Source organism: Vavraia culicis (genome assembly GCF_000192795.1).
Source record: "Vavraia culicis subsp. floridensis unplaced genomic scaffold supercont1.2, whole genome shotgun sequence".
In the NCBI taxonomy this organism is placed as follows: domain Eukaryota; kingdom Fungi; phylum Microsporidia; family Pleistophoridae; genus Vavraia; species Vavraia culicis.
The window spans coordinates 66,186-82,305 of NW_007360605.1; the positions used below are offsets into that span (position 1 = coordinate 66,186).

Here is a 16,120-nt window from a genome sequence, read left to right on the forward strand (position 1 = left end):
TTGCATTATGAGTGCGGCCCTTCTTATGATTTGCAAATCGGCTCTCTTCAATATTCCGTTCGTTTTATGTTACTTCTTTGCACGAAGCAACATTCTTTTGCATGTATTAGGAAAGTTCCTCTGCCAATAGCATACCTCATTCATACACAAATATTTGTTCATTTACGTTCCAATCTATGCACTTCTGTTTGATATTCACGCATCTTATTGCAGCGGAAGCATAGCTTTGGTCCTTGACCAATCATTTTTCTCTTCGTTTTTTAAATCAGTACTATACCACAGGTATATTCCTAGTACCGCTAGGATACTTCTATTACTTTGTTCATGTACTTATATTTTTGAAGTCTTCCTTGGTGTACTCTATCATATCATATTCTTGGTCTTCCATTATTTCTATTTTTCTTAATTCTCTACATTTCAATCCTATGTTTAGACCGCCAGTTTAGTCCTTTTAACCCAATTACCTTTCATTACAATCCTTTTCCTTCCAATTCCTTTCCTTCTTTTCAATTTCTTTCCTTCTTTTCAATTTCTTTCCTTTCAACTCCTTTCTTTCCAACTTCTTTCATTACAATTCCTTTCCTTCTTTTCAATTTCTTTCCTTCTTTTCAATTTCTTTCCTTCCAATTCCTTTCTTTCTTTCTCTCCAATTCCTTTCTTTCTTTCTCTCCAATTCCTTTCTTTCTTTCTCTCCAATTCCTTTCTTTCTTTCCAATTCCTTTCTTTCTTTCCAATTCCTTTCTTTCATTCCAATCCACACAAAAGCAAACCAAATTCTTACCCCTACCTCTCAAGCCATACGGCTTTGATCAAGTGTAGTATCTGTTTCTGTCAGTGTAAGAACTGGCATTGTCTTTCTTGAAAGACAAACGCATTTATTGGGACTGGTGCTGTGCTCAAGCATTGCAGTGTGCTTGCATGCTGCATGTTTTCGACATGGTCACTGCCGGTGAGGGACTTCCTTTGGTTGGCTCGAAGCCGGCATTTGAATAAATTATGCTTTTGTTTACGGTGTCTGCAAATGGTTGTAAGTGTTTGGCTGCGTGACTGGTGGTGCAGGATGATCCCTTTATGTTAATATCGTTTGAGTTGTTCCTCATGAGCAATAATTGCTTCCTAAGAATTTGTATCGATGCTATCATCCATATTTTTACCAGCTCAGCTTATGGTGGTTTATGCTATCCAAGCTCATCATTTTATGAGGAGTGCTCTTCTCACGGCTTGTTGCGCTCCTCGATGAATCCTTGTCGTTCTTTTTCCTTTTCTTCTCATTCATGCATTATCTCTAATTTTGTACTATTTGAACTGCACATATGGACCTGTTCTTTGTTAATGGTGGTGCTATGGATTCGTGCAATAAAAATTTGTGTGTTTTTTTGCCATTTAGGAGCAAAAACCTTGTACCGAATCGATATGTCCATTTTAAGTGCCATACCACGCTCTTTACGCATCAACAATGAATAATTCTGTTTATTAAATGAAGCACGCAAAATATGAGAGCTACCGTTCGATGAAAGCAATTGGGTAAGAAATTGCGTGGTAGTAAAACTGGTAGAAGAACAGAAAGACACCGTAGTACAGCATATTCTGTGTATAACTACTATAAAAATGCTTTTAAAAACTAGCTATGCCATTTACATTCATAAAACTAAACTTTTTTGCATCATAACATTCTTCTCTTTAAAACATCATTTTGCTTTATTTTAAGCTCATTTGACTTATTTTGCATTCCTTGATGAGTGATATAAAAATTGGCATTGACCCTGAGTCACTCAAGCTAAAGGACCCTTTAGTAAATGCTTTGTATTTTCTGTACTCATTTATTTAACCTGTTACTTGCAAGAATATGAACTAAATGTGGTAAAAATTGGTTATGACATATTTTTTTATTAAAAGTACTTCTTTGTATCGCAGTGAGCAGAGCATTTGATAGGTGTAGTAAGCATATTAAAATTGCTGCTTATTTATGGTTGTTAAGGACGTAGTAATGTGTTTTAAAGATCATAGCTTGTTCCAGTTCTTCTTAATTTCCATCTAGTGATCAAGATTATTCTTGACAGGTAATCCATTTCATGCTGAAAATACGATCTCATCCTTCTTAAGTAACCATTCATGGTGATTAAATCCTCTATTTTATGTTAAATACTACACTATCATCAAATAGCGCTGCTGTTAAAGTATTTTATACGTATATTTAACGCACTATTCAAATACCTTTGCCATAAATCGTAACATTGCTTGTACGTGATGTAAGGTTAGATTCTTAACATCTCCTTATCGCACTGAGAAGGACTTTTACGAACGATAGCGGTTTATCACGAGTGAGCAGTGCTAAAGCACCGAATAATATTTTAATTATGAACTGACCGTGCAATTTAAAATTGTGAAAAGAGCAATTTGCCTGTACTTTACTTGTTTGTTAAACAAGTGAAGTACTACAACAGAAATATGTTATATGCGTACAACAACAGCAATGGTACCTTAGTTATCCTCTATACAGCCATTTTAACTTATTTCTTGCCACCTTCCTTAGTCATAAACGGATAGGTCAACCATCCGCACTGTTCAAGTAGATAGCACATTACTTTACTTTGTTATGTGGCAAAGAATCAATTTCTAATCCAGTTCCGTATCTTTTTACGCATCAGCTGGTTTTGTCATTCAAATAGCGTTTATTACCCCGTTCACATCAGCAACACCCAAGCAAATATACTTGTCCGATCCGCTAGATTGATAATTAATAAAACAGTGCGTATTAACTTCAAATATTGGTGGTAAATACTTTTATTTAAGTCCTTACTCCCACGTATCTCTGTTCCCCTTTTCTGATACCGTTTTAATACATTTTATTAACACAAAGCTTTTAACCAATTTACTTCTTATACCAGCAATTACGGTTCTGTTCATGATTTATTTCCGCTTTGCACCAAAAACTAAGACTGTAGCAGTGATAGGTAGCATTTCTCGTATCACCACGTATTATGTAAGGTAAATACTATCTTTCGTCTTAACCATTGCTAGTTACATATCTTGTGGCAATAATTTATTATCATTTCTATCCGAGCATCGATCTGTGATTCGTACTATCCCTCGATAATTTACCTTTTGTACGATATTTTGTATTTACCTGTCCTATTTGTCAGTTTTGCTTACCAAAGCTGTGTAACGGAGCAGTGTGCAAATCGTGCATGACGTATTGCCCGTATCATTGCATATACGTGCATGCGACCTGCCAGCACGAATAATTTGTGATCGGCATGGCAGCACGTACCGGTAGAGAACAAGGAATCGCAGGGCACTAAAATGCGCAAAGGGCAACAAACGGTATTTTATTGATGGATTGTAGCGTATGAACTGAGTGCTTGTGTGCCGTACTCCTACAAAAATGGGAAAGGGTAAAACCGGAAGAACGATTTGAGAATGAGACATTCTGAACAGTGCACAACGAAATATATGGCGGGGACAGCGGAGTGCAGAACTATCACAGGGGTAGAGGACGTGCAGACATGATGAATATATGGCAGTTAATCGTTCTTCACATGCAGATACATCCGTTGCTACGAAATACGTCAATACTGCACAAGCAGGGCCATTACCGGTGTATAAAACGTAGGAGTAGCGACCATGGCGTACGATGAATGCATCTGACATTGCACAGCACCCTGCCACACCGGTGGATGGCACGCCCCGCAGCCGTACAAAAGAACAGAAACCGCACGAGCACCCTTTACACAACGACGTGTGGAAAGGGATCAACTTTGCTAAAAACTACCACATCCCTACCCACGCTCACGTACCCCTTCACGTACCCTTTGCAGATCGTCTGCATGATCAAAAAAATGCACTCATCCTCAGCCACACCGTTGAGCACAAACGCACTTCTGAGCCATCGCATTTCCAATTTGTGGTGCGTGCCGTACTCTTGGTAGCAAAACCGTATCAAATTACGCACAGCCAAAAAATAAAAGTACGTGCCAACAATACGGTCATTACTGCGCGCAATATCTCGCAACCTGCACTTACGCACCATGCACATCAGGGCGTTGATCTCGTGGTCATCACAGCACACGTTCATGTCCTTCACAAAGAGAGTAACGCACAACATGCATTTCAGCTGACTGTACACGCTCTTATTGCGCTGTATGCTTCGGTAATTCAGAAGCATTTTCAGGTACTTCTCCGACTCGCTGAATTTGTACGTCTTGAACAGAACAGTCGCCTTAAATGCGTTAAAGATGAGCGTGTCCTTGAACGTAACCGCTGTGCTCACATCGTACGGCACCTGCACCGGATCGGCGCCGCTTCTCGCTCCACGTTTAGCGCTTGTGCGTGCTGTTTCGTCATCACCGCGCCTGAGAATGCCACGCTCATCAATAACTGCCACCAAATTGCTCATCATCTTGAAACTGCGCATCCGCATGTAAAACAGCAGTATGAGATTGCCAACCACTGCCTGACATACGTTTTTGTTGAAAAGCACCAGCAAATACTTCACACATTCCACGTTCTCCCTGCAAAACCGGATGTTGCCGATCACCCGTCTTTTAACGGACACGTAATTATCGCCAAGTGTTCTCGCACATTCTATCTGCTCCTTGTGGTGCGCAAATGTGTGCGTATCCTGCTTTTGAAGGAGCAGCAACGTATCGAATGGGGGAATGAGAGCCGACGGATCGATCAGGTGGATGAGATGGTTAGGCGTGAATAGTGTTGAGAGTGTGTGGTCGTCTTGCTCCCTTATTTTCTGGTTTATTAAATCCTCGTTGGCCATGGCAGGGGGGCAGCAACCCTCATTTTTAATCTTAGCCATAAATTTTTATTTAGGGAAGAACAGCACACTGAATCTATCGTGTGCTTTGTTCGTTGATCAAACAGTACATGATTAAGGGTTAGAATTACTGTTTATTTCACCTGATTCGTTTCCTTTACTTCTCAACTTTGTATCCTCTGGTTTATTTCACCTGATTCGTTTCCTTCATTTCTCAAATTTATATTTCCAGCCGGTTAATTCCACCCGTTCCCCAACTTTCTATCCTCTGGTTTATTCAGTCAACCCCTCATTCAGTCCTCAACCACTTTCTTTGCAACAATAACTCCGTTAATGGTAAAAAGTCGTTCGCAATTCCTTCCACAATCTTTACATTCGCTTACCAGTTCAGATCCTTCTATCTTTCCTTCTGTCCATGGTTGATATCACCACGCACATTAACTTTTTCTTGTTTTGACTCGCTTTTATAGCAGTACATCACTATTTTGCTGCCATTTTGATTGTACACGTTTTGATCGACCATCCATATCGTTATAGGGATAAACGCTGTGATGCACACGCAAATCATCGTCCACATGTTCATAAAATTTTACGTTCCATACACATACCCCTCATGGAGCACATCAGAAAATTCTTGCGGATACGGCCCAAGAAGAAGGAACGCACTTTTTTTTACAACAAGAAGGAAGTAGCATACACGTACAAGGATGTAAAACTGGTGAGACAGGCGCAGAGTAACAAGTGCTTGATGAAAATAAATCTGTGTAGCAAGGGATCTTTTAAGTACTCGTCTGTCAGAGCGAAGCCGACAGCGGACTTAAAGGCGGGCAAACGAAAAGGCGCGGACACAAAGCGTATAAGTGCGAATCGCACCAAAATTAGGGCCGGCAAACGATACAAGCGCCTCGATCTCAACGAAATCGTTGATGTCATATGGCGAGATGCGCGCTTGGAGGAGCATACGGTCAAAGTGAATGCTATACCCGATGATAGTGTCTTTGAAGAGAAAGATTTGGATGAGATTGTAAAGCAGAGGGATGAAAAATATCTGCTGGCGAACAAAAGGATTAAGCTGCCTGATGTACATGAAAAGGAAGTGTTGGATTTAAATTTGGCACTGGTGTACAAAATTGAACACGATCAAACGGATGATGCTACAGCGTGGACCGCGAGCAGTTTTCTTCCGACCGTCCGTGATCTTATCGTATATAACACCAATCATCTATTAGTTTACGATATTTACAGCTTTAAGCCGATTTACAAATTTCATAGCTGCGCTAAGATACTGAAGATCTACAAAAATGTGCTATTCCATGAAGAAGATGCAGTTATTAAATGGCTGCACATGGCAAGTGGTGAAAGTGGTAGGTTGGTCGGCGGAGTAGAGAACTTTGATGTTTTGCCGAGAGATGGCGAATCCACCTGCAAAACAGCAGGTGAAAGAGGAGCTGAGGATAACATGGAGACGTGCAAGGAGCAAAATGTCTGCAGTGATGCCGACAGTTCCATCGAAGCACTATGTGATAGTCTGGGCTGTCGGATGGTGTACACAGAGGATAATTCACTGTTTGTCGACAACATAATGATACGTAGGTTCAGACAGAGAATTTGCACCCTGAGAATGGTCAAGGACTACGTTCTGATAACCTCCACAAACATGTTCCATCTTTACAAATGGGATAAAGTCGTCGTGAAGTATAACAAAGGCACAATGTTCAGTGCTCTGGCATGCAGAACGTATGAAAATGGCCTTTTGGCCGTGCTAAATGATATTAACGGTGACATATTTCTGTTATTGTACGTTGACAGGGAACTGACTGAAAAAAGGTTTCATTGTGGCGATATTGTTGAATTTTTGGAGATGCACAACACCTTGAACTATTTCTGTGTCGGTCTTAAGGACGAGACCATCGTGTACAAATACGAAAATGTGAGGAAAAGTGGTGCAATACAGCGCACTTCAAACGATATTAGGGTTAAGGTAGTAAAAAGGATCCCGGGTAGGTACAGAAAGGCATACTTTGATGATGAATTACCGTGGCTGTACCTTCTTAGCGATGACAACATTGTTTATCTCTATAATTGAATGAAGTGAGCTGCACAGGAAGTTATGGTCGCACCTTTTCACCTACCAAGGTGAAAAGTGACAGACCGTAGTTGTTCAGACCATATAAAGTGGTGACATGATTATGGAGTGATATTTAAACAGACTTTCAAGGGAAATAGATGAACTAACGTGTTTTAGGTTTGCTACATAGAACTGGTATATTTTGCTATCAGTTGCGGAGATAGATCTGAAACATTTTAGTTTTTTAGTAGCTTATTTTTTACTTTCTGATTTATCACTGAGATTGGATGAGCATCAAAAAAGCTTTATTATTAAAATATTTTAATATGAACGTTCCTTAGCCAGAACATCGGTAACAACAGATTATATAGACAGCAATAGCAAATTATCTGCTCAATTTTCTATAAAATTGATAGTCATTGGTATATATCCGGTTCTGACTAGAGTCTTCAATAAAAATAGGTGGTATAGTAAGTTTGCCGGTATATTTATGTCGGGTGAGCGAAAAATATCACTTTGTAGTATTTTTGCCCAAAATGTTATTATTTTAATTAATTTTAATTTAATAGGCTGGAAATACTCTGAAACGCATTTAAAAGCATAATATTGGCTATTTTTGTGCTAAAAACTTAATATTAGCTCCAATAGCACAAGTCAGGTACTTAAAATATTACTATGTGTCCAACTTCATTGATCATTAAAAAACTTAAATAGTAGCGTAACATTAGTACAACAACATATATAAGGGTGCGTGACAATATAACAATGATTCACGGAATCGTATCGCAACAGAGGAAAAGTTTCGCCTTAGAATATTGTGTTTGGATGGCTACGGTCCTAAAATCATCGGAATACGACATAAGAACCGAAATTTACCGTGTAAAATTTTCTACATTCCTATACAAATAAATGGTTGGAATTATTGCAGGTATACACGATTAACTATCGCTATGCTTGATCATCAGCTTCGCTTTGTGATCCTCCGAAATAGCACGAAGTTAACATCGGACATGCTTTTTTCTTCTAATGGTGATATCTCATGATTAGACATATATGGCAGGATTACGGAGTATAAATTATCACAAAATGACTAATCCGTGTACAAAAATATGCTCATGCTTGGAAATATTTTCTCTATGGTGAATTTTCTGGTTGTTACGCTCTCGGCAAACTTGGCTAAAATACAAACAGATGACAAAACGCAGCAGCTCACAGCCAATAAAACAGGTAATTATAGTAGTGACGCTCCATTGATACAGAGTATTAATATTTCAAGTGCACCTGTTACGCGAATGGCCAAGGATGAACCACAATCTGAAGAAAGTTCCAGTGAAAATGATTTAACGGCTAAAAAATCAACAAACGAGAAAAAATTTGAAACGCGCTCTAATAAATTACACAAGAAATCGTCGTTCACGAGGATTAGAGCGACTTACGCTCGGCTTAAGCAGATATTCCAGCGTGATAATGTAACCGTTGGAAGACCAAGATCACCCAGCAAATTCACACAAGGCCAAGGAAATAAAACATGGGAAGCGCAAAGTTCTGGTTCTCGTTCAAAAGAAACGCTTTCTAGGAGCAGCACAAGCAATTACACCAGAAAATCAGAACGAGTCCGAAAACATGACATCACATCGCACAAAACACAGAATAGCGAAGATGAGAATCCGAGCAATGATGAAACCTCAATGTTCAGAAAGTTACACCGCCAAGCATCCTTGAAATCATCTAATCAAGATGAATCGGAATCTCACGATGCTAGTCAATCACGGACGAATCACCATAAGCACCTGCGCAGATCAAAATCAGATCCTTCTGCATCATCAAATCACCAAAAACGGGCGCACAGAAGAGAAGAACGAGAGGCCTACATAAAAAATAAGTACTTGGTCGCGCCACACCGTGATTACATCCATCCAAACGAACTTTTCCCTCACAAAAAATTTAGTGCGCTAAAGATTGGTGCCGCTAGATTGGATAGTATGCTAAATAGTAGGGCTAAGATGATGTTTAACGAACATTACAGGAGAAAATTAGACATATACCTCGAATTGATCCAGCGATGCATCATTTTCATAGACAAATTATTTAGTAACGACAAATCGGCATACTTTGAATACGAAAAACTCATCCGTTCATACACTAACTTTCTCGATAATCTGCTAACCACTGTCAAATGCTATCATCAACACACAATCATGAAGAATCCCAATTCGATATCTTTTAATTACATATTCTATCACCATGACCATGATTACAACAAATTGACTACTGATTTAGATTGTATTCAGAAAATACTCTCAGAATAACGTAATTAAAAGCTTAATGGTGTGGTAACAGGCTATTTAATATATATTTATCAATTTTTGTACATTCATCATCCAATAAAACGAGCCAGGATTCGATACTGGTCTGTCATTTTGTTGGATATAAAACCTGCAAAAGTAGATTTGATGAAGAGCGAAAAATTCGTTTGAGTGGATAACTCCCGTAGTTTAGTGATGTATGGAGTGATAAAAGATGCACTTTGGTAAAAAAACAAATATTCTCGTTGCAACGCTCTTTATGTTTGTCAGTTTAGCGCTGGAAGGTAGTAATCACAACATTTTGAAGGAAATATAGATGTGCTCGTTGTTGATGCTAAACTCCACTATAAAATGATCTTCTGAACGAATATGATAACAAGCTGCAAAGGTTTTTAACCTCCCATGGCGACCAGAAATAGTTCTGATATGCACTCAATAAACTGTGGGATCGCATGAGAGACATAACCAAAACAGTATATTTGTCGAAAATTATGGTATTTTAGTTGAAATTTTTATCTTTGAGTACCAACATCAAATAACGTATTTTGCTTAAACAAAGTTCTATGGCTAAAAAATGAAAATTTAAATGAAAATTGAAATCCATAGCGCCTGTATTCAATGCTGATCAGCAGCCGATTGTTTTTGGCAGGTCTATCGACTGCGCATAGCACGGATTGTTTGCACTATAATAAAGCTGCCTGAATTTTTGTACCAGCGTTCTCGGTTACCCTGCTCGGATATGTTCATTCGAGTCTGAAGTACTTCCTTATGAGCATACACTCTCCTTTCCACTCCTTCTCCATTTTCTCTAACAATCGGAAATACCATTCTCTATCGCTCATCACTAGCGGATAAGCCCTAAGCAGCAACTTTTCCATTTTTTTATTGCTTCTCCATTCGTCCATAACCCCACATTTCTTGTACATTCTCATGCATTCCAGGTAAAATGCACAATTGGTGAACTGTGCTTCATTCGCTACCCGTATGCATAAGCCTACAAATATTTTATAGTTCATGATGTTTAATTGGATAAAGAAGTCTTTCAGGTATTCAGTGAAAGGCATTTCAATGATATAAAACACATCTTCTTCACACAACAAATTCATATTGCTGTAAATTAGGCTTTCTATAGTGGCGTTATCGTAAGTCTTCACGGACCAATCCCTTACTTTCAGTAACTCAAGTAGTATCTCCTTGGTTATTTTGGATTGCAAAGGAATTCGTGTAAGGAATTTCAAAGGGTTTAGGTGAAACAAATTTTGCGTTCGCTCCTGGTCCTCATCAGACAGTTGCCTGTAGCACAATGCTTCCAAGGCTAGAAGGCAGATATTATCCAAGTTACCTCGTGAGTAAAGCACTCTGAGCACTTTTCTATTAATTTTTAACCAAAATTTCCTATTAAAATCGTTTTTTCGGTGCTTCACACGTACTGCTAACATGCTCAGCGCCTTTTCCTGCACTTTTTCGTCATCACTGCAGATAAAGTCCACAATAAATTCAACATCTCGCACCAACCTGTCCATAACGCACAGATAGTCCAGCTCAGCCCATTTTATGGAGCGTAAAAATTCTACCTCAGCCACATCCTCAACACTAGATAGAATGTCAATCTTGTGCTGAGCCAAGTTCTCATAAAAGTACTTTTTGTCGCGTACGTTCTTTGAAATTGCTTTCAGAATGAAAAACACCTTCTTCTCATTTATAAAACGTAGCATTTCTGATTTAACATCATCAAGATTCGTTTTGCACGTCTCAAATGTTCTTAACAGTGCCGTATTTCGGTGCTCATCGTATTTCTTCGCACCAAGAAAGAAAAACATCTGTTTAAGAAGAGTTATATAGCATGATGGATCTTCAAAGCGTATGATATCACAAGTTTTATCGTTTTTAATAGCATTTATCAATCTGCTGATGCTTTTCAAATCTTCTATTCCGATGTTCCTTGCGAGTACAATTTTTTTTGGCATCGTGGGGCTGTCGAATACAAAGTGAAATGACGGCTTGAAGAACACTCTCAAACATTTAACTCATTTTGGCTGATTTGCAACCGGATGCATTATCACGATGGACTTCTGGCACAAAGTAGTGGTTCATGCAGTGTTGTTGCGTTTGAAGCAGTCTCTTGCGGGCCTCGTGACAACGAAATAATTCTCAGGGGGATGGGAGGAATATCTAATGAACTAAACAGCTAAAATAGAGATATTTACGAATAAGCACAGCCAAATATAGAAGTAAACCCGTATATATACGCGTTTGCACATATACAAGAACTATTACCAAGGTTCAAAGAATAATACAAGTGTAGAAACACATGTTAATCTGTGGTAGCATCGTATGACATGCGGTATGATTTGTTATCAGCATTTTTGAGAAGACACATCGTACCTCATATTATTTTTTTGCACATATTCTGTGTGAACAGCAAATGATCCAAGCTTCCATAATTACAACCGTATTTGGTGAGTGTTGAGAAGCATTTGATTGCTAAATACGTGAGGCAAGGGTTTTGGTGCTTTAGTAACAAAAAATTGAACTTTTTGAACATTAAAAGAGGCGAAGATTTAAGTCCAAAGTATTCCTAGATACGGTTACCGGCGGGATATGCATCACACATAGCGTTATATCGTGAATTTAGAGGTGTTTTTTCAATACAATGTGGTTCATCAGCATTTTCATCCGTTGATAGAAGTGCAACACAAACCATTCGTACCGTAATTTAAAATTTTTAGGTGCAAGGAATAACCCGGATAAACAAATGTATTGTATACAGTTTGTGCACGGTATTTCGCCATAAGCCTAGTTTTATACACCAGAAAATTGGAGGTACGATAGTAACATGTATAACCTCACTATTCGCCTTAGAATTCCGATTCTCTTATACTCTGCGTTGATTCCATTGTTCTCTTGCGCATGGAAAAGTATATTTATAAATCATGACTCTTTCATGTCAACATTAAATAAAATGTTTGCTCACAATCGCAATTTTAAACGCTTTTTATGAGAAATTCAACTAAATTATTTATATTAATCAGCTATTTGCACAAATCCTGCATATTTGTTGCGATCAAAGCATTTTTGAGGTCTGCATTTCATACTTACATTGCAATATATGCTTTGTTACAACATTTGGAACGCCAGATAAAATTAAAGGATAGAAGTGTGGTTTTAATGGATACAAAGACAAGCTCCTCAACAATCTTAACTAATTAGATTTATTTATCGATGTTGCCTTTATGATGTATGCGCACATATCATCAAGCTTAATTTATCATCTCTAGAATCAGACAAAATAGAGAGATATCACAATTATGTGTGAATAATGGATTATGTGCCAGATTTTTGGCAGTTCTCTTGGTACCTGGGTTGGAAGGCAAAAATTTCTCAATTACGGATAAAAAGCAGGCCCCCTGTGTTTTAACATAAAATGGACGCTGAAAAGGACGTGAACAACAAAATCAAAGAATTACTCGATTATACCAAAGAATACAAGCAGCATGATGAAGATCCACAGGTGAAAAAGAGTGGTGATACTCTTGGAGAGTGCGTGCATGGAAAAACTGGTGAGGATTACCAGGAGGCTGGTAATGTGCAGAAACTGATCGAAGTTTTGGAACGTAACGAAAAGCTTTACTCCAAAATACACATGTATCTCAGTTCGTCAGAACACGACAAGCTGCAGAACGAGCTACTCAGGGAGAATATCAACAGTTCATTGGTGTGCGAAAGTATGATGAAGGTGCTCAGGGAGATAAGTGCAGAAAGAAACGATAGCGTGCAAAACGAGAAAAATGCGAGGACAAGGATGAACGAGCTGCTAAAGGAACAATTTGATCAGAAGAGAAAGATTATGAAGCTCATGGATGACCTGAAGTACTGCTCAAGCGCGAACAACGAGTTGTTGCGGCTGGTTCAAGATCAAAAGGGCCGGATAAGTGCGTACAAAGAAAAGTACGAGCTTGAGAGGAAGAATGTACAAAATATGAAGGTTATCAATGAAGAGTTAGATAGTCTGCGTAGGAAGGCGTTGGCTAAAATAGAAGTACTGACCAAGGAAACAAGTGTGTTATCAGATCGTATCAAAGAATGCAATTCTCATATCGCAGCGCTCAAGCAGTATGAACAACATAAAGAAGAAACTGAGAAATCATTTGAATCACAAGTGCTTGAAATGGAAAGATCACTGAATGAGCATAAAAAGATTCTTGAAGAAAAGGGAAAAGCACTTGAGATGTGTAACTCAGAGCTTGCCAAGCTGCTGGCCATGGAAAAAAGAATGAAAGAGGAAATAAAGAACCTTAATGAGAAAAGCAGCTATTATGAAAGGTTATATAAATCAATAAATGAGCAGAATGAGTATCTGAACGCGCAACTCACGAAGTTCATCAATAACAGTGAGATTGTGGATCTTGAGAGGAGCGACGAATCATTTCATAGTTTTGGCACTGGCGAGAAGGAAAAGATGACAGAAGTGCAAAAAGATAGAAAGGGACATGACGAAACAGTTGCAAAGAAGCAGTTACATGACAGAATGCACAAATATAGAAAACGGTTGAAAAAATATAAAAGGCTTTTTAACACGCAAAATGATCAAATAGCAGCATTGAAGGGCAACCTCAGCAATGCTGATGAGCAGTTTCACAAGCTTCAGAGCGAATTTCTTGATCTCAGGCGATTCAATGACGGTACTATTTCTAAGAGAAAGAACGTAGCCGAAGAGTTGTTGGGCAAAATGAAGGAGCTAATGGACAGGAACTTGGAGTATCAGAGCAAGATAATACAGTTGGAGAGTAAGAAAATGAAAAAGAAGACAGAGGATAAGTGGTCAGGGATGGGTAAAAGGTATGAAGATCCTGTTAACCGTGGGAGTGTCAACAATAAGAGTGATCGCGACTTAAATGAGGATTGGATTGTTAATAATGAACCAAAAACACGAGACAATCACAAATTTGAAAATACTGTTGAAGATGAGTTCAAAGACTTCACGGAGAGTACTCAGCAAACTGCCAAGCATGTGATGAGAGAACCGTTTAAAAATGTTGTGGAGGACACCCAGCATACAGTCAAACCTGTGATGAGGGAATCGTTTAAGGATGAATGGACGAGATTTTTTGAAGAGGCTGAGAGGCAGAAAAACATGAGGATAGAGGAAGATGCACACAAAAAATCACAAAAAACGGTGTTTTACGATGCTAAGGACGAGGTGGACAGATCAACGATCTACGCCAAAAATAAAAATGCAGTTGAAAGTATATGGGACAAGATCACCACTACGTTTAAGCCAAGTACTAGGACAAATGCAGTGGCATTGGCGGATAAAATGGACAAACTGGGCATTAGTACCGAGGAAAAGCACCAGGATGAGTTTTTTGATGTGCCTAGCCAGAATGAAGCAGTGAATAATCAAGATAACGCAATTGGCGAGTCAAAAAATGGAAAGTTAAATGATGTAGGTGAAAATGGGCACAACAGCGAAGAAAGGTATAACTTGATGGATGCAATGACTAATGCAAAAAATGTAAGGCATCAAATGTATGGTGATCGAAAGACTTTGGTACCACCGGTATTAGAGAATGAAAAAAGGATTGCTTCTCAAATTGAGAAAACTAATAATGTAATTGATACCAGAAAAGGTAATACGAATAAAACAAGTAAGAATGATCCGGCCTATAAAACGGGCTTAGATATCGGCCTGTCGACAAATAAAAACAAAGATATGTCAACCGATTCAGACTCAACAACCGACACGTTCAGAAGGATGCGAGAAAAGACACAAAAGTTGCAGCAGAAATTTTCCGAGTTGGAACAAAAGCTGAGCAAAATAAAAGGTAATAATGATCCGTCATCTAAGAAACTGCACGATCAGATAGAAGCGTATACGAATTATTATTATACAGACTTTGTAGATATCTCTAATGATTCCGATTTTATATGATAGTTGTGGTTTCGGTTTATTAAAATTGTTTGTGTGTAGTACACAGCTTATCCGGAAAAAGCATCTTTCACAAGCGAATATTTATTTATTACTAAGACAGGAATGTGAGTATTTGTTGTATTTACGTAGTTCATATACGTTTCAGAGAGTGTGCTTGCTCATCATTCATCTAAATAAAAAGACAACTTGGAAGTTGAAAAGTCAGTTCTGAGAAATAAATTATTTGACCCTTTGAGAAAAATTAAAAATCTTTGTTTCATGTATTCACATTGGATGAAGAGTTTAAAGTTGTTGTACAACTCATTCTTTCTGAGATGCACTTAGTCATCACTTACAAACAATATTTTCATCCTATTTTTATTTATTCAACCCCTACTATTATTTGGTTGGCTGTTTTTATGAACTCCACCACGTCTAATCAAAATGCATGAAATAAATAACATATCTGCACTTTTAACTTTTGTTTGATGTCCTCAACATTGTTGCAAATTATGATAGCATTCACAGTATATTTTGATGATTTACCAGAAAAAGAATTAAATATAAAGAAATGGATGTAAAAGTGAGTTTTTGGTCAATGTAACAGAACATAATATCACAATCAAACAGATGTTTTGGTGAACAGTTTGTATGTTCTCATCATTGACTAACATTCATTTTTCTGGAAGAAATAAAACTATAAATAAGTTAAGAAGTCGATGCATCATGTATCCAGATTCTGACAATACACCGACTGAAAAGTTTTTGGTGCAAAAAACACAATTGTTAAATCCTGGTGGTTTTGTCTGTGTTGTAGATGATCAGCTGATTGTATACCGCGGCAAAGCCTTATTTATTGATCGGACCTACGAGAGTCTGCAAAATGTTCCTGGCTCCGTGTACAGTTCTTAAAAAAGCACTTCGGTATTGTGCATGTTCTAAAAAAAGTAAAAACAGAAAAAATAGTGCAAACTGTCGTAAAAAATAATCAGACAATATCTCTACACCGACATTCTATATCACTATATGTACCGGAACAGCCGATGGGTATTGCGACAGCGGGGCGA

The 16,120-nt window shown here is 38.2% G+C and overlaps 6 protein-coding genes across 6 annotated transcripts; 3 read left to right on the forward strand and 3 right to left on the reverse strand.

Moving 5' to 3' along the window:
• Positions 1–3,132: 3,132 nt before the first annotated feature.
• Positions 3,133–3,651, reverse strand: VCUG_00148 (uncharacterized protein; the record flags this gene model as incomplete). Its single annotated transcript, XM_008074952.1, has 1 exon — positions 3,133–3,651. One exon carries the CDS (start codon positions 3,649–3,651, stop codon positions 3,133–3,135), a length of 519 nt encoding a protein of 172 aa, XP_008073143.1.
• Positions 3,652–3,727: 76 nt separating this feature from the next.
• VCUG_00149 (uncharacterized protein) lies at positions 3,728–4,771 on the reverse strand (the record flags this gene model as incomplete). Its single annotated transcript, XM_008074979.1, has 1 exon — positions 3,728–4,771. One exon carries the CDS (start codon positions 4,769–4,771, stop codon positions 3,728–3,730), a length of 1,044 nt encoding a protein of 347 aa, XP_008073170.1.
• A 610-nt stretch (positions 4,772–5,381) lies between these two features.
• On the forward strand, positions 5,382–7,167 carry VCUG_00150 (uncharacterized protein; the record flags this gene model as incomplete). The annotated part of the gene is made up of 1 exon (XM_008074980.1): positions 5,382–7,167. One exon carries the CDS (start codon positions 5,382–5,384, stop codon positions 6,852–6,854), a length of 1,473 nt encoding a protein of 490 aa, XP_008073171.1. The 3' UTR covers positions 6,855–7,167.
• A 778-nt stretch (positions 7,168–7,945) lies between these two features.
• Positions 7,946–9,145, forward strand: VCUG_00151 (uncharacterized protein; the record flags this gene model as incomplete). The annotated part of the gene is made up of 1 exon (XM_008074981.1): positions 7,946–9,145. One exon carries the CDS (start codon positions 7,946–7,948, stop codon positions 9,143–9,145), a length of 1,200 nt encoding a protein of 399 aa, XP_008073172.1.
• A 436-nt stretch (positions 9,146–9,581) lies between these two features.
• VCUG_00152 (uncharacterized protein) lies at positions 9,582–11,356 on the reverse strand. The gene has a single exon (XM_008074982.1). It carries the CDS (start codon positions 11,107–11,109, stop codon positions 9,886–9,888), a length of 1,224 nt encoding a protein of 407 aa, XP_008073173.1. The 5' UTR covers positions 11,110–11,356; the 3' UTR covers positions 9,582–9,885.
• Positions 11,357–12,566: 1,210 nt separating this feature from the next.
• On the forward strand, positions 12,567–15,329 carry VCUG_00153 (uncharacterized protein; the record flags this gene model as incomplete). Its single annotated transcript, XM_008074983.1, has 1 exon — positions 12,567–15,329. The coding sequence occupies one exon, from the start codon at positions 12,567–12,569 to the stop codon at positions 15,072–15,074; it is 2,508 nt and encodes an 835-aa protein (XP_008073174.1). The 3' UTR covers positions 15,075–15,329.
• Positions 15,330–16,120: the final 791 nt, after the last annotated feature.